Consider the following 18615-nt stretch of genomic DNA (forward strand, 5'->3'; position numbering starts at 1 on the left):
GAGGTGTAAGCCATAGATGCTATTTTTTTCAATGAAAAAAAAAAATGGCCATTTCCTTAGAACATCATTCTTTATGGATTTTAGGGGTTGGGACAAACCTCTTTCATTCTGCTTTCTGCCTAATGCATCACTTTTCTGATGTGTAAAATGAACAATTGCTTAGTTATCTGAATTCAAGCAAGAGCCAAGGACAAGATAACCAATAAACCAGTCAATATGCCCAAACTGCCATCCTTCCCAATAGGCAGTCTGTTTCCTGGAATACTGAAGAGGAAAGCTAAAGCCAGAGTTAGCTGTGGAGATCTAGGAGCTCAGGATTCTAGCTGTGACCTCGTGGGATACAAAAGTTGCGAGCAGTCATTCTCTTAGCAGGCATAAGGCAGGGAAGCAGCTCTTTAAAAATGACCTTTATTTTAAAAATTGACATAATCTTTGGGTAAGTCACAATTAGCTTAGGCATGTTTCAGAAGGTGCGAATGTCTCACCTCCAAACCAAGAGCAATAGCTTATTTGATTGGTACAAGGATTGAGGAGGATCTCATGATGCAGAATGAATAGATGATTACTGAAGACAGAATCCTATACAAAAGCTTTCTTGCAGCATCCGTTGTTTTTTAAATTATCTGTTACAAATATTAAAAAACACCTCATCAGACCAATAATAATACCCATATCTTACTTGCATGTTACTAAAGTTTCTACCCAGAACACCAAGTTCTGTAGACTTCAGAATCATACTTAAATTAATTTAATCCTTCACATTAAGCATAACAACTAAAAAACTAGATTCTACCCAGTGTAGTCTCAGCATCCAGGATGTGTCCTGCTGACAGAATGCCATCTACTTGGGCATGCTGTGAATCAAATCAAAACATGAAGCAAGCCAGGATAAAGACTCCTTCCATACAGCAGTTGGCAGCTTCTGTTCCTCTCGCCTCCAAAGCAGAATCAGACCTGAGCTGCAGACTGTGAGGAAGGGCACAGGTTCCATATCATCTACCTGATGGTTTTCTGGGTGTGTTACAAGAAGGACAATTGTCTCCCAATGGAAGAGTTCATTTCCTGAGGACATTCCCCTCCCAACACCCCTCCCCACCTCCTTCTTCACAGTAAGGCCCAGTCCCAGTGTGGTCATAGATCCTTCCGGAATAAAAGGAGGGAAATTAGAGTACACTGAGCACCTACTATGTGCCAGGTCAGGTATTTTTCCTGTATTCCTCACAATACCCCGTAAGGTAGGATTATTACTCTTATTTTACAGATATGTGGAAACCGAGGCTCAGAGGAGAGAATCTGCCCAAAGTGGCACAGTGAAGAAGTAATGAATATCAAGTAGAAAACCCAGGGCTTCTCAGTCTAGGGCTCTTTTTACTACCCACATAAAGCCAAGGAATTGGCGATAAAGATATCCCAGCTCCAAGATGGTTGGTCTAGAACCCAAATATTGGAGTCCTTTGAGAGTGTGGAGGCAACCTTGGGAAGTCCAGAAGCCTGGACCTAGGAATCCTGGCTCTACAGCATTATTTTGGGACCTCAAACATGCCCTTACACCATGCCACACCTGGGACTAGATGGGCTAATGTAGCTCCCCATCAAGGAGGAGGGGCTTGGCAAAGCCACCTTGGGAGTTCACTGGTGAACCACAGTGCGCAGCCTCCACCCAGACTCTGGTTTTGTCCTCTCATAGGGAACAGATGAAGGATATAACATTCTGACATTGCACACCTTGTGAACATTGGTTATGATTAAGGATCTCACCTCTGAGGGAAACCTAAATCCTAGGAAACCATGCTACCACGTCTTGAAAGGTTTTTCACAGAAAGCTTGTGATATGAGATAAAAAAAAATTGGAGTCAGGACACTTTAAAAGCAGGCAATGATTGAAAATAATTTGAGAAAGCCAGGAGCCAGTGGCTCATGCCTGTAATCCTAACTACTAAGAAGGCTGAGATCTGATTATTACAGTTGGAAGCTGGCCTCTAAGATAAGAGTCTTTGAAACTCTTTTCTCCAATTAACCTCCAAATATCCAGAAGTAGAGCTATGATTCAAGTGGTAGAGCCCAGCATTGAGCATAAAAACTAAGGGACAGAACCCAGACCCTGAGTTCAAGCCCCATTATTGGCACAAAAGAAAGGGGGGAAAGAAAAGGGGAGGGAAGGAGTGGTAAGGAAAAGAGGGAAGGAAGGAAGGGAGGGAGGGAGGAAAGAAGGAAGGAAGGAAGGAAGGAAGGAAGGAAGGAAGGAAGGAAGGAAGGAAGGAAGGAAGGAAGGAAGGAAATAATTTGAGAGAGGAAAGGCTACTCTAAAGGGAAAGAAAAGGCAACAGTCAGGAGAAATGAGGGTAGATTGCTGAAAAGGAAGAGTTGGAGAATAGTATGCAAACCCAGGTGCTAGAGGTCAATCCAAATTGAGGCTGCAAAAATTTTTTTTGGGAAATCTGGTTTCATTGAGTCTGCTATAGGGTTACACATGGGCAAGGGACTTCCCCCCAAAATATTTTGAGCCTTATGTTCAGGCAGATTTTAAAGAATAAAAAATTGGTAATGAAGGAAGAAAGAAAAGTCAAATGGCTCCCTGAAATCCACTTGATATCTGTCACCTGGTTCTCCTTCCCCAAGGCCCTAGCATTATAGAACCTCCTATAACCCATAAATCCCAATAGAATAGCTCCCTCCTTGGTATATAGAGATCAGGCCTATCTCTCTGAAAGCCCAGCACACACTAGCTGACGGTTACACATGTGTCTTTCCCACTAAACTGTGAACAACTTGAGGAGAGGGACTGCACCTTTCTTCTCCACGTGGAGAGGAAAGCAGGCTAACCAAGATCCTTTGTTTAGCTGGGTAGTTAGGGCTCACATCTGTAACCCTAGCTACTCAGGAGGCTGAGATCTGAGGATCTCAGTTTGAAGTGTACCTGGGCAGGAAAATCCATTAAACTCTTAGCTTCAATTAAACCATCAAAAAGCCAAAAGTGGAAGCATGGCTTTTGTAAAAAAGGTAAGAGACAGTGCTCTGGCCCCAGGTTCAAGCCCCAGCACTGAAACACACACACACACACACACACAAAGGTCTTTTGTTGATAAGCACCCTGGCTAATAAATAGCCCAATCAGCCAGGGAGATGATGGGACCATATCCTTGGGGAAATTTTTCTTGAGGAACAATTTCAATCTTGGGGGACAATGTTTCTCCAGTGGACTTGAGGGTGCTTCTAATGTGTTGTATAGTAATTATTCACACACCCCCACCCCACATCTACCCAACCTCCACCCAGAATTACCTCATACCTGGCCTAGTCGTGATTTGAGAGAGTTTCTTTAAAATGTGAAACCAACACCTAGGTAGAGATTTCAAGCAATAGTGTGCTGGTTTGTGAGAATGACATCATTCAGGTAGAAGAAACAAAGCAGCTCAGTTTTGGCAGACCTGGTGGGATATGTGCATCTACCTATGTAGAATGAGGGAAGGATGCTGTCTAGAAAGAGTGTCGTGTGTGTGTGTGTGTGTGTGTGTGTGTGTGTGTGTCCATGTGTGCAGCAGGAAGCTGAGCTTACACTCTCTTTGTGGCTAGCAACATGGAAACTTAGGCCTAGTTCCTTGCTTTTAGGCTTCCAGAAACCCCAGAGCTCTTGTTGTCAAAAGCCCCTAGAACAATCCTTTGCAAGGAACAGCCAAGGATGGTTCAAGAAAATGGTCTGCCCAGACCAGCCATGAACTGCTGGTAGAGAATGAGCATGCTTGGCTGGAGGCCCACGCTCAGCAGCGAATGTTCCGAAAACCAGACAATGTGGCTTTTCCAAATAGGTAAATGTCCTCATCTGTGCCTTCATTGAGGTGCTTTACCATGTTCTTCTCAAAGAGGAGCGGGTGGTAAGCACCCATCGTGCAGGCGCTATCAAAGTACTTCTGGTAGTAGTAGCATACGTCAGTCTTGCGCTTGGATGGGAGGAACTCATAAATGTCCACCTGGTCACAGAGCGTCAACATGACAATGATACCTGCAGAGAAGGAGGAGCGGTGAGTCAAGCCCAGCATCTTACACACCAGAGCTGCAGAGATCTGCCCAGTGGGGAGATGTCACCTGGAGCTTCTCTTTGTTCCTGTGAATCCCAAGCTGAATTGTGCTAGTGAGCCAGGGACAGCACACTGCTATATGCTATATGCTATATGCATCTTATGCAACTTCCTATTGCCGGGACAAAGGCATGACAGGTTCACGCTCCTCAAACTAGCAGATTAAAGGACTCCCTCAATCAATACATTGGTCAACAGAATAAGCCATAGGACACCAGGGCTAAGTGAAGAGACAATGCCAGCACGTGCAGTTAGCATTTCCCAGCATTTTTACCTCCTATAGCCTTGGGGATGTTGTCATCGGGGAGAAGTATTTCATACAGTGCCAGCAGGAAATGGTGCAAAGAAGACTTCTTCCTTTAGCTAGAAAGGAGGCCCAGATGGACCATTCATCCAGCAAGGAGATGTAGGTTGAGGGGCTGTGGCCCAGGCTGGTGCTCTCTGGAGAGGCCACGCAGAACACTGAGGCACAAGCCCAACCAGGAGGCAAGGAGGGGAGGGAGAGTCCCACTACCACCCACCTTTGTCCCCAACTGGCTAAGTTGTGTTGGGTAGGAAATGTCCCTTCCTTTGGCCTTCAGCTGCTCAAAGGAGTAGGGATTATCCAACTCTCCCATTGTATAGGTCATTGTTAGCATGAAATAGGATCACAGTCCTAAGATACCGTTAATTAACTAGTCACTCAGGGACTCTCTAGGAAGGATAAATTCTCAACTGAGAACAAAACAGTTAGCTGTCAGCAACTTTGTTCCAGAAGAATCAGATATGAGAAAAGCCCTACCTCTGCCCTTTAGCTCAGTGGAGAAGAGAAGACAGTTTAGTTGCTAACCTAGGAATCACAGGAAGGAGGAATAGCTGGGTGTAGAGGAATAATGGCCAGAGGGAGGGCCGAGAGCAGAGCAGAGCAATGATGGTGGAGGCCACAGCAGAGACAATGGCAGGGCAGTGCTCCTCAAGATGATTACTCCTGGTTGAAAGGCTTCAGGAAGAGACCCAAATGCACTCAATCCAAAAGCTGAAGCAGAAGATGTAAAGATGTATCACTGCAAAGGCCCCAATCCCTTACTATTAGAGTGTCTCTGACAGTAAACTGATTTACTTGAAGAACAATTGTCATGCCAAACCCACAAAGGTAAGTCAAACAGATGCCACCCTGAAGGAGTATGAAGTCTAGAAGGGAAAGTAAGCAGACAGATGACACAGCTGTGAGTGGCTGGAGCCATCCAGTGGGAAAGCAGTACTGTGGGGCACTGGGGAGGAGCTTCCATCTCTGCACACAGAGCCTGCATCCCCTGGAAAAGGCCCAGCAGTCCAGCCCAAGAATGACAGGGAAGGGTAGATGGTCCATGAGAACTTAGGGGTATAAACAAAGCTTAAGAAGAAAGCCTCTTCCTAGCATTCAGGACTTTCTATCCCCAGCCCATCCTGTGCCTGCTCCCAGAGGCTCTTCTAAGTCTCCACACCCAGGTGCCCATTCATGATGCTCTTAGGGTTGTGACTAGGGCATTCACTAGGGAGAACATTTAGACAGTCTGGAAGTGGCATTACTGACTTTTTTGCTTCAACTTTTAGCATGACTCTGCACGATATATCGCTGAATCTGTGTTGATTTAAATATATCACAATTTGGAGGGGGTAGTTTTTTTTTAAAAGGTATTGCATTAAAATAGTATCTAGCTTGATTCATGAGTTCTGAGATGCTTCCTGAATTACAACGTAAGACAAGAGCCTGCCCTCTTCATCCAAAGTTCAGCCCTGCTACATCTTTTTCTCCACTCCTCCTCTTGGTTATATCCATCCCTTTACCCCATCTCCATATGTCAAATCGTCCTGTTTCTGAGGAGTAGCTCATACTATGTCCTCCCTAACTGTCCGGCGAGAAAGGGCTCTCTCTCCTGTGACACCAGGGTAGGCTCTCCTTCTTGGCTCAAGCTGAATATTGCCCCAGATACCTGGCTACTTTCTCCTAGTAGACACAATGAAGGAGAATTCTATCTTCGCGATTTTGGACAGAATTTGGCACAATGTAGAAGGAGAGCAAGATCAATTGTTTTGGTCAACAAAGAGGCTGAATAAATGAGATCCCTGGAAATAACTACACAAGGACTTCCCCAGATAAGGACTTACCAAGCATGCCGGAGGATGGGGGGTTTGGCTGAATCTCTTCAGGGGAGATTTCCTGAAGGATGTCCCACAGCTCCCAAGGCATCTGGGGCTTGAGGATGTAGAAGGGCTGGCTGGGGTGCAGCTTGCGGTAGCTCTTATAGTTGTTAAAGAAATTGTAGTCAGGATTCTGGTACCACTGAAAAAGAAGGAATTTTGTCGACTCAAGAAGAGAAAAGTGTCTGTGTCCATGTGGCCTATAAAGTAGGCATTCTCATCCAAAAACTCAGAGGGGCAGGAACCAGGGCAGAGCCATGAGACATAGCCCCTCCTCTGGAATACATTCCAGGCTTCTGCACATCATAGTTCTCGGTGGGTAGCATAGTAGGGCCTGGCACAGTCTGTACTTAGAGGAATGTTAGGATTGGGGACCCTGGAATAGTTTCAGACAGGACAATGGAGTCTGGTCATAGTAGCTCAGCTGAAAGGGGTTTTATGTGCCATCTAACCCCATCTTCTTTTTAAGACCAGGTCTTATTATGTTATACAGACCGGATTCCAGCTCCTAGGCATAGGTGATCCTCCTGCTTTGTCTCCCAAGTAGCTGGTACTATGGATACATACACTATCTAGTTACTCTTGATTTTGAAGAGAAAACTGGAGCACAGGATGTTATGCCTATGTGTTCAGAGTCCCTCTCTTGACTTATGGACATTTGAGTTCTACGTGAGATCTGTGCACACTTGTACCAACAGAAGTAGTGCTAAGGATCCCTAGAGCCTATCAGCTACTGGTGGAGCTAACTTAAAAATTTAGCATCCCAAGAATAGGGCTGTCTGCCTTTCCTCATGAATGCCATTCTCCTGAGGCCACTGGAAGGCTGTTCCAGGGCCAAAGAATCCAGCAGTTCTGAAGCTCATGTTTCCTTCCTGGGAACAGCTGATGTTCCTCAGTGTAGGAAATTAAGTCCTGGGCAGGCCACTTTCCCTGTCCACATTCTGGTTTCTCCACTTGTAAAATGGGAACAACCATCTACTTCCTCCTGGTGTTGTAAGAGCGAAATGAGAATAATTCAAGAAGTTGGAGGTATGGCAGAGAAATGTAGAAATATTATTGACAGGGGAGCAGTAGCTACTGTCCACTCCTGCTGAAGCTCATCAGGAATAACTGCTTTAATGAATACACTCTACTCTAGATGTGAGAAATCCAGCCACCATTACTCCCAATACATAATGAAACTGGGATGTATCCTCAACAGTACAGGACAGGCTCGACAGGAGTGTTTGTAAGTCTGCTACCCAACACAAAGTGGGATGCCCTCAGGAATGGCTCAGCTCATCCATGACTTTAAAACCCCCTAAACATTTTGAAACTCCATAGGCAAAGAAAGACTCAACCCTTACTTTCCACTTACCTTTGGGATATCTGAGTGGTACACAGATGGGTCCCACACAATTAAGATTCCTTCATTGTACAAACCATCCTTGAGGAAGCGCCTATCTGTGGTGACCAACTGCAAGAAGGAAGAGACAGGCTGTCATTTGGACATCTATATGGAAACATTTGGCTCTCAGTAATCAATGGCCCATCACCACTGAACTTCAGTGAAAAGTAAAAGGCCAGTCTGAACTGTGTTGACCTCAAAGAATATTTAAAACATGCTATCAGCCATAGAGCAGATTTTGAGACTACAACACACAGGGTCCTCATCTCTTTGGGAGGCCACCCTGGAATACTGTGGCTGAGGTAGAGCACCAGAACAGGTGGTCAACTTGTGTGGAGGGACCACAAGCATGCAAAATTACATAACTTTAAACACAAGAATCTCACTAGGCTGAGAAAATGCTTGAGTGTAATCTGCTGGGGAGCGAGCCACAGCTGTCTTCCCATACATCCCCACGTACCTGGGCTGAGCTACACACAGGTAGTTCAACACACCTAGTTAACTGTGAGAGTGACCATTCTGATGGAACTTTTTTTTTTTGTCAGTCATGGGGCTTGAACTCAGGGCCTGGGAGCTGTCCCTAGGCTTTTTTTGCTCAAGGCTAGTGCTCTAACACTTTTCAAAGTGTTCACCATAGCACTACTTCTGGTTTTCTGGTGGTTAATTGAAGATAAGAGTCTCACAGACTGTTTTTTACAGGTCTGGCTTCAAACTGCTGTCCTCAGATCTCATCCTCCTGAGTAGCTAGTGTTATAGGCATGAGCCACTGGTGCCTGGCTATGATGGGACATTTTTGCAAAATATATTAGGAACTTTAAAACAGAAAGCATATACAGACTCAATAATTCTACTTTGGCCGGGCTGGGAAGGTGGTTCAGTGGTAGAGCGCTTGCCTTGCATGTATGAGGCCCTGATTCGATTCCTCAGCACCACATAGCAAAAAAGAAAAAAGCCGGAAGTGGCACTGTGGCTCAAGAGATAGAGCGCTAGCCTTGATCTGAAGAGCTGAAGGACAGTGCCTAGGCCCAGAGTTCAAGCCCCATGACCAACCAAAATAAATAAATAAATAAATAATCATTCTACTTTGGGGATTTTATCCTAACAAAGAATCCAAATCTGGGGTAAAATATACATGGTAATGTTAAGTACATTATTTAACCAAATAGGAAAAGTATGATAGCAGAAGAGGAAAGCTATCAGATGTTAATATAAAAAGATTCAGGTTTACCCCCTCGTCTTTGCCACAATCTTAAGTGGTTGACTATAGAGTAATCTCCTTAGGCCTTTGTTTTACATAGTATATGTGGAATGGAGACAGTTGCCCTAAATTCTCAGATGAGAGCTATCTTTAGAATCAAATAAGGAAAATATATGAATGAAAAACAAAAGTTGCTCCAAAGGCTGAGAAATGAAGGAATCCATGTCCCTCTTCGAAAGCTAAAACAGCAATATGATGTCAATTGGAGCTCATCATTAAGAGCACATGGGACATGACTCAGGTGAAATACAAGAGAAGCACTTAGCAGAAACCAAATCAAGACCCCAGTGAGCCAGGCACTCCTAGATTCCCACCTGTATCCTAGCAACTCAGAGATTAAGATCTGGTGGATCAAAGTTTAGAGCCAGCCTAGGCAGAAAAGTCCACAGGGCTCCATCTCCAATTGTCCAGTAAAAAGCTGGTCTGGAGGTGTGGCTTAAGTGGTAGCACCTCAACCATGAGCCAAGTGTGAGTTCCTTGAGTTCAAACCCAAGTACTTGAGGACAAAAAGACTTGACAGAATAAGTAATCTTCCCTTAGCAATCATGCCTCCTACTTCAATCATCATGGAGTCCTAATCAACATCTAATTTTGACCAATACTATGAAAGCAAGTAATGACTTCTAGGGGCATATTAGAAGGAGCAGGTCACCCCTAGTCCTCCTGTATACACAGGAACTGCTTATGACCTGAGGTACTTGTACTGGATGAAAACAGAATCCAAGAAATTGGGAAGAGGGAAAGAAAAAAAGGTAAATTTAGTTGGAGAGGAGAAATAGGAAGTGGCCAGGACTGAGATATGGTAGAGAGAAAGGAAAAAATCCTAGCAAGCCACATCCTTCCCCCCTTTCCCCTGTCACTCACAGAACTCTAAACTTACATTATTTCCCTTTATTTAACAATTGCCCTTAAACCTGTGGAGAACTGAGAGCAGGAGTTCCACCCCCGTTCCTAGTCTGTAATTCTACGGTCTTAGGTATATCATGGTCTCCTGGCCTCCATACTTGTTCCCAAACATTATACCCTGTAAGACTCTGCCCCAGGTGTATCTTTCCTGGAAGCTCTTCTCTAGTGCTCCCCTACCTCCCTGCCCTGGAAGTGGGACCTAGGCTTGGGAAACTCTAGGTGACCAAAGAGAGGGCTAGCAGTGAGGAGCTGTTCTGAGCTAATGCTCAGAACTCTACAGGACTCTACTCAGAACATCTACCAAGACAAGGGGACACCAGAGAGATAGAGAACTGCTGTTTAAAGTCACCTTTCTAGGAGAGAGAACACAGCTATAAGAGCCAATGTCTATATGTGAACATGGAAAGGAAAATGGAAGGGATGGGTGGGATTGGGAGAGATGGGGAAGAATGCTGAAAAGGATGACCTTGATCGAGATCCATGGTACTCATTAACTCACATGTTGAATTGAAACCCCTTTGAAGATAATTTAAAAAAAAATAAACGTTCTAATCATGAAGGCACGAATGTTCAAGGCAGAAAGTTTGAAAACTTCAGAATAGAATCTATACGCACACACATATACAAAGGAGAACATACCCATCTGTAATTGCACACAATTGCATCCCTCAGCTATTGCTTCTGTGAATATTTGGGAGTATTTTTTCTTCACAGATCTTTTTCTTTCTCTGTTATGGACTGAACTGTGACCTCCTCCATTCAAATGTTGGATCACTAATACCCAAAGTGACTACAGTTGGAGTATTTGGAGGCAGAGCCTTTAGCAGAGTGACTAAGGTCAAATGAGGTCATAAGGGAGTAGCCCTAATCCAGCAAGGGTGGTGTCCTTAAAGAACAAGAAAGAGACCAGAATTGCTCAGTGTGGGAACACTTGGAAAGTCACTGGAGGACACAACAGGAGGACACAAACACAGGAGGACACAGGAGATCCCAACAAGGCAAAAAGTGAGCCTTCTCCAGAAACCCAAGCCCATGGCACATTGGATTGTGGCATCTACAACTAGTTGAAAACAAAATTTCTGTTGATTAAGGCATCTAGTATGTGGTATTTTATTATGGAAGCTTAACGTAACTAATGTTGCAAGTATGTATTGTGGAGATGTAGATATATCTTTCATGCATAGGAGTGTACATCTAGAGGTATAGACAGACATATGATGTGTGTATGTGTGAATACCTGTGTAAATGTACACATATGCATACATTTCCATGGATATACTTCCTAGCTATATCTGCTCAAAGATACCCTGATACAGATGAGCACACCTAGGAATCAAGAGCTTTATTTTGGTACCATGTTTTACTAAAAAGAACCAGGAATCTTCAGAGAAGATGCCTGATCCCAGGATGAAGCCAAGGTAACCTAAGGAAATAAAACTTTTCTAAATTTCTCAGTGCTCCTATAAAAAGCCCAAGCATCTTGTTTGTTCATATACCTTGAGGAGGATCAAATCTCTAGCTATTTTGCTGAATAATTGCTCTGCTTTGATCAGAAGATAATACAATTTTTCTTAGGTTCCCAGTTGGGTAAATGCAATGCTCATGCCCAGAGAACTTCTCTAGTGAAGGCTCTCCAGGGGCCAGGAAGATGGAAGTGGTCAAATTCCCAGGTCTTTGGATTTCAGGATGGAATGAGGTCTAAGAATTATACATCTCTATAGGTAAGTTTATTTACATGTCAATGAGTGGAATGAGCAGCCTTAAGATGTGGCAAGTTTCTGCCTTTTATTTAAAAAGCAATGAGGGAAAATTAATTTTTTAAATAGTCTACTGACTATTAAGACAAACAGACAGACACAAAAACATAAAGCTGGGTACTAGTGATTCATGCCTGTAATCTTAGCTACTGGAAAGGCTGAGATCTGTATATTGAAGTTCAAAGCCAGCCCAGGCAAGAAAATCTATGAGACTCTTCAATTAACCCCAAACAAAAAAAGTTGCAAGTAGAGCTGTGGCTCAAGTGGTAGAGCACTAAACTTGAGAAAAATAGCTCATGAGTTCAAGCCCAGGACCAGCACAAAAACAAATAACAACAACAACAAACAGGCTTTCATTATATTGTCTTTGAGGATAAGGACTTAGGCAAAAGAGCGACCACTCATTCATTTCTTTATTTCAAGATAGGGTCTTATGATATTATTCAAGCTGGCCTCAAACTTCTGTGCTCAAGTGACCTCCTATCTCAGCCTCCTGGGCAATTATGACTATAGGTACATGCCACCATACTTGGCTCTCATTTAATAATTACTGTAAGGTATTTAAGAAATTTAGCTCGGATCCAGGACACCCTGTTTGCACAATTCAAGATAAAAATAATAATCAGGAAATATTTAAATGTCAAAAGATAACTTCAAAATGAGTTGGAATATCTTATCACAGAAAGTAAAGCAGTGTGGAAGAAAGGAAGGAAGGAAGGAAGGAAGGAAGGAAGGAAGGAAGGAAGGAAGGAAGGAAGGAAGGAAGGAAGGAAGGAAAGAAGGAAAGAAAGAAAGAAAGAAAGAAATCTGGTAAGTGCATGAATGTCACAAGGGAACAAGAGCCAGTTTGGAAGAAATTCCACTAGTCAAATCTGGAAAAATTTCAATACCAAAGTAATTCAGAATATTAAGCAATTGTAAACTACTAAGAAAATAGGAATCATGAATAGGTATCCAATGAAACAAGAGAAGGGAAGAGAAGAGAAGAGAAGAGAAAAAAAGGAGGCGGTAACAATGCTCAACAAGAAATGTACTCATTACCTTACTCATCTAACTAGAACCCATCTGTACAGCACCTTTACAATAAAATAAACTTTTTTTAAAAAGTGAGAAGAGAAAAAAAGAGAAGGAAGGGAGAAGGAGAAAGGGAGGGAGGGAAGAGAGGAAAAAAGAGATGAAAGGGAAGAGAAAGGAGGTATCTTACTTATACTGTAGTAGAGTTGTGAGTGCCAACTTGATAATATGGTGGAGAGCAAGTTCCTCCACATCACTTTGCAGCCGTTATAGTAAAGATTGCTTCAAGAAAAATGAACAATGAGCTAGGTCCTAGTGGCTCATGCCTGTAATCATAGTTAGTCAGAGGTAGAGATCAGGCAGTTGAAGGAATCGAATCCCAGGGCAAAAAGTTATCAAGACCCTCATCCCAACCAATAACTGAATGGGGTCACACCTCATGGCAACTATGCAGGAAAGATCAAGGTTCCTGCCAGTGTGGGCATAATCCTGTCCTCAAAGTAAAGCAAAAGAGGTTGGGAGTATGCCTCAAGTAGTAGAGTGTCTGCCTAGTAAGTACAAAGCCCTGAGTTCAAACCTCAGTACCATTAAAAAAATAAATAAATGCTAAATAGAGAAAGAAATTTTGATGAGGAACAGAATACTGACAATATTACAGTGCACATAACAGACTATGAAAGAAAAATAGTAATTAGAGACATCAGATACCTCATGCAGGTGCCTTAAAAAATCATCTATAAGGGACAGATGGACATTGTCTGACCCCTTCTGTTGAGCTCTTAATTGACACAGCATCATTTATATAGTTTTCTAACAGGAAACATGTAACATTAATCTAATACTGGGAAAACACAAAATAAGATGTCTTTGTTTTTCTTTTTGCCAATACATGGGTCTGAACTCAAAGTCTCCTGCTTGTTCTTCTTGCTCCACTTGCATTCTTTCACTTGAGCCATGCTCCAACCCTGTTTTTTCGCTAGGCTGGCTTCAAACTGTGATCCTCCAGATCTCAGTCACTTGAGAAGCCAAGATCACAGAACATAGCTGAACTTTTTTTTTTTTAGAAATTGTGTATTTTAAAATGCCAATGTCGGCTGGGCACCTGTGGCTCATGCCTGTAACCCTAGCTACTCAGAAGGCTGAGATCTGAGGATCATAACTCATTAGCCTAGGCAAGAAAGTCCATGAGACTAATATCTCCAATTAGCCACCAAAAAGCTAGAAGTAGAGTTGTGGCTTAAGTGGTTAAGTGCCAGCCTTGAGCAAAAAAAAAAAATCTAACAGACAGCTCCCAGGCCCTGAGTTCAAGCCTGAGTAACTGCATAAGTACATACACACACACACACACACACACACACACACACACACACACACACACACACACACACACACACATACACAATGCCACTGTCTTAAAAGATATAAAGAGGTACCATGACGGCTCACAACTGTAATCCTAACTACTCAGGAGGCTGAGATTTGAGGATCAAAACTCAAAGCCAGCCGGGGCAGAAAAGTCCATAAGACTCTTATCTCTAATAAACCACTCAGAAAAAGCCAGAAGTGGCCTTGTGGCTCAAGTAGTAGAGCGCTAGCCTTGAGCACAAAGAGTTTCAGGCACAGTGTCCAGGCCCTGAGGTCAAACCCCAGGACCAGTTAAAAAAAACAATAATCACCTAGGACTGGGAACTATACAGTGCAGGGAGCACTTCTGTTTTTATCTTATTGCTGTTGGCTGTTGCATCCATCACTTTTCAAAGTCTGGCATACAACATATGATCAGCAAAAAAACTTTTGGCATAAACAATGGCTAACTGATCTCCAAACTCTTTTTAAGTTCCATAATTTCCAATACTATTCAAATAATATAAAAGTAAGTGACATAGGAGAAACCCTAGGTCTCCTTGGCTCAGGCCGACATTTTCTGAATAGAGACCCGGAAACACAACAAATCAAAGAAAGGTTGGACAAATGGGATTGCATAAAGTTGCAGAGCTTCTGCAGGGCAAATGACATAGCTAGCAAGATCAATAGAAAGCCCACGGATTGGGAGAAGATCTTTACTAGCCATACAACGGACAAGGGTCTCATATCTAAAATATACTTGGAACTCAAAAAATTAAACCCCCCAACAACAAATCCTCAAAGAAACAACTGCCCAATAAATAAGTGGGCGAAAGACCTAAAGAGAAACTTCTCTGAAGAAGAAAGAAGGATGGCCAATAGACACATGAAGAAATGTTCAACATCCCTAGCCATAAAAGAAATGCAAATCAAAACAACATTGAGATATCACCTCACTCCAGTTAGAATGGCAAAAATCAAGAACTCTAACAACAACAGATGCTGGAGGGGATGTGGACAGAAAGGAACCTTACTTCATTGTTGGTGGGAATGTAAACTTGTTCAACCACTTTGGAAAGCAGTATGGAGGTTCCTCAAAAGACTTCACATAGAGCTCCCCTATGACCCAGCAATCCCACTTTTGGGCATTTACCCTAATGTTTACAAACAAGACCACACTAAAGCTACCAGCACAACTATGTTTATTGCAGCATTATTTACCATAGCTAAGATATGGAACCAACCCAGATGCCCCTCAGTAGATGAATGGATCAAGAAAATGTGGTATATATACACAATGGAATTCTATGCCTCCATCAGAAAGAATGACATTGCCCCATTTGTTAGGAAATGGAAAAACTTGGAAAAAATTATATTAAGTGAAGTAAGCCAGGCCCAAAGAAACATAGGTCCCATGGTTTCCCTTATTTGTAATATCTAGTATATGTATGAGTCAAGCAGAAGAGGTCAGATAATGTGATGTCAGGAAAATGAACCCTTAGATGTGTATTTTAATGTTTTTTTCTTTCATGCATGTGTTTCTAACACATTTATAAGATTATCTCTTTGTTGCTTTGTATGTCCCTCCCCCACAGTATAACCCCTGCTTTCACTATATTTGATGTCAGTATAACTTGTGGAGGAGATGGGGAAAAACCAGTTGTTTAAGGATACAGGTGGACCTGTTGCAACAATGAGAAGTACAAGTTGTCATGTCCAAAACGAGCTTTACAACGTTGGTGCGGGGGGGGGGGGGGGGGGGGGGGGGGAAGGAGTAGGATTGGGATCGGGGGGGAGGGGGGAGGCTGGGAAGGGATGTGAAGGGTAAACAAAGGAGGAGGCTGCAATGCTTGGTAAGAAATGTACGCATTATCCTGCCCATGTAACTGTAACTCCTCTGTACAGTATGTTCACAAATAAAATTAAATTAAATTTAAAAAAAAAAAAAAAGTAAGTGACATCACGACAGATTCTACTGAGGTTAACAGGACAATGAGTTAGGAACAACTTTGGACAATAAATAACTTAGAAGAAATGGAAATGCCTTGAAAGATGTCAACTACCAGAGCCCAGTCAAGAAGAGTTACCATGATCACAGTTCTATGCCTATTAAAGACGTGGAATTTATAACTAAAAATCTTGTCACAAAGAAAACAGATGGATTTAGTGGTGAATTCTGTTGAACATTTAAGACAGTAAATGTACTAATTGTACACAGACACCTCAAGAAAATTAGGGGGAACTTGAGGGAATAGGTAGGGTTGAGAGACCTGAGGGCGAACAATGGTGACATTGATAGAGACGTATTATACTCATAAATCAACATTTTGAACAAACCTCTCTGTACAACTACTAAAAGATAGTGTTAACAAAGAGAGAGAAAATTAGAGTAGAGGAAGTAACTCACCCCATAATACAATATAGCAAATAAAGACATTACAAGAATTAAAAAAAATCACAAACCTACATCCTCATGAATATAAACATAACACATTCTAGTAGATCACCTTGAAATATAAACATTTCAAAGCTGGGTGAGCATCTAACGTAAGTACTGCTTATGGGTGGTGGTGAAGGTGAAATGGAGCACAGAATCACAGAGCTGGAGCACAGAGCTGGTTTCAAAACCACAGGCTTTGATTATACTCCTCTAGGATTTAGCAGTATCCTCAGAGAAAGAACTCAGAGCAAAAACTGCTGCTTCCCTGTCCCCCAGCCTTAAAGATCATGAGTACCTGCCCCACATTGTTGGAATGTAGCCTGCTTTGCATTATGTTTTTGCTGGCTTAACTAAAGTCCTAGAGGGGAGGAAATTACATTCTCTTGCTCTTCCTCATGTTGGGCAGGAATTTAGTGGGGGCTGATTTGCTTGACTGAATGGAATCTAGGGCGGCTGGCGACATACCAGATGGGTGGACCACATGGGCCCAACTGAAGAGAGTTGGTCTGGACATGTCTTCTGGGTCTGGGAAGGGCAGAGGACAGCTCTGACACACTAAAAGCCACCTACATCCTAGAGCTTTGAAGTAAGAAGGCAAGCTGAGTCCAGTATCAATTCACTTTTTTCACTAGGAAAAATATCAGGGGCAGAAGGTGATGACTGGTCAAAACCAAGTCCTTCTAGAATTCATAATATCCATGATATTACACTTCAGTTCTAAAGTCGTGATGCTAAAATATTATATTTGAGGGATTCCATTAGAATCAGCCAACTCACTCTAGGTGTTTTCAGGTCTGTCATTGATGGAAACCCATCCCACTACACCTGGCCTTTGCTAGCATCTATCCAGACAACTGTCTGTATGAATCTTGAGAAGGAAAACTGAAACTTGGAGAAAGCTTTGGGTGCTGGCATTGTAGCTCAGTGGTATAGCACTTCTTTGGCATTCTTGGGTTCAACTCCTAGCCTGAAAGAGAATGAAGGTTTGGAAGAAAAGGAGGGAGAGCATTAAGTGCCTTTAATCCTAGCTATTCAGGAGGATCAAGGTTTGAAGCTAGCCCAGGAAAAAAGACTAGCAAAAGCCAAGCTAGAGAAGTGGCTCAAGTAGTATCACACCAACCAAATAAATCAAGTAATGAAGCCCTAAGTTTAAGCCTTGAAGGAAGAGAGGGAGGGAAGGAGAGACAGACACAGAGAGAGAGAGAGAGAGAGAGAGAGAGAGAGAGAGAGAGAGAGAGAGAGAGAGAAAGGGAGAATATACAACTTTGGAGACTTCAAGTTTGGTTGACAAACAGACCTATATCCAATTCCCCTGTGTTGCTTCTGTTCCAGGCTCTTCAGAGCAATGCATTTTGAGCCCAAATGTCCTCAGGTAACATGATGATCAAGCCTTTCAGAGCCATCCTTACACAGTATTTAATAAGTGACATGCACTGCTACTTCAGGATAAGGAGAGTTCAGGACCCCCAAGAGTCTGGGAATGTTCTGGTAACACACCAGGTTGCTGTGCATAGGTGGCAGGTTTTTCTCTAAGGAAGCAACTGTTCTGCTGTCTCTTCTTTCACGCTACCCTGAGCACTGCAGGTGCTTCATTGTTTTGCAGAAACCTTCCTGTGCTTAGTCAAAATTGGATTTATTTACAGACCCATATTTAACCAGACCATTCGCCCATATGGTCTCATAGCAACATCTGGTACAGTGGCATGAATAGAAATAAAATTGAAACTTCCTTTCGAATAGAAAGAGAAATGAGTAGAAATAGAAATAGAATAAGGAAAGGACCTTCTCATTTTCTAAGACTCAAGCAGAGCCCAGAGACCCACAGTTCTGTCCTGTACCAGGTGAGTGAGGGGAGCTGAACAAACACAGGCCCAGCTCAGGAGAGAACTGCCATTCTCTCTCCATTCATGTTCTTCGACCTCGTTGTGGCCCAGTATGGCCTGGGAACCCTTCACTCCTCAGCCTTACTCACTCCCCCGACTCTTCCTCAGTGACAATTTCAAACCTTTGCTAGAAACTCCCCTAACTAAAACCTCTTTCATGTTGACTATTTTCATAGCCCACGTAGACCTATTCATATAGCACATAAAGTGCATGCATATATAAACACACAAGTAATCCCACTAAAAGTGTTAGTTGTAGAGTACTGTGTTCACACAGGTTCCATCCCCTGCTCTGGAGAAAAACAAAGCAAAAATAAATTAAAATGTGCTATTGTAGTGTCTTAAATCACCTAGAAAGCAAAGAGTGAGTAATATATTATTGTTACCTTA

General features: G+C 42.7%; 1 protein-coding gene across 5 annotated transcripts in view; it reads right to left on the minus strand.

The window, feature by feature from the left end:
- Positions 1 to 2210: 2210 nt before the first annotated feature.
- Positions 2211 to 18615, minus strand: part of St6gal1 (ST6 beta-galactoside alpha-2,6-sialyltransferase 1) — a 129520-nt gene continuing 113115 nt past the window's right edge. For all 5 annotated transcript variants that reach the window (XM_042668599.1, XM_042668583.1, XM_042668579.1 and 2 more), the window contains 3 exons: positions 7594 to 7692; positions 6204 to 6378; positions 2211 to 4000 (listed from right to left, as the gene is read on the minus strand). In XM_042668599.1, the coding sequence (XP_042524533.1) occupies positions 3759 to 4000; positions 6204 to 6378; positions 7594 to 7692 (516 nt within the window). In that variant the 3' untranslated portion in view covers positions 2211 to 3758. The remainder of the gene's footprint in view (positions 4001 to 6203; positions 6379 to 7593; positions 7693 to 18615) is intronic.

Source organism: Dipodomys spectabilis, unplaced genomic scaffold (assembly GCF_019054845.1).
Source record: "Dipodomys spectabilis isolate Male_0828 unplaced genomic scaffold, ASM1905484v1 ptg000017l, whole genome shotgun sequence".
NCBI classification, from domain to species: domain Eukaryota; kingdom Metazoa; phylum Chordata; class Mammalia; order Rodentia; family Heteromyidae; genus Dipodomys; species Dipodomys spectabilis.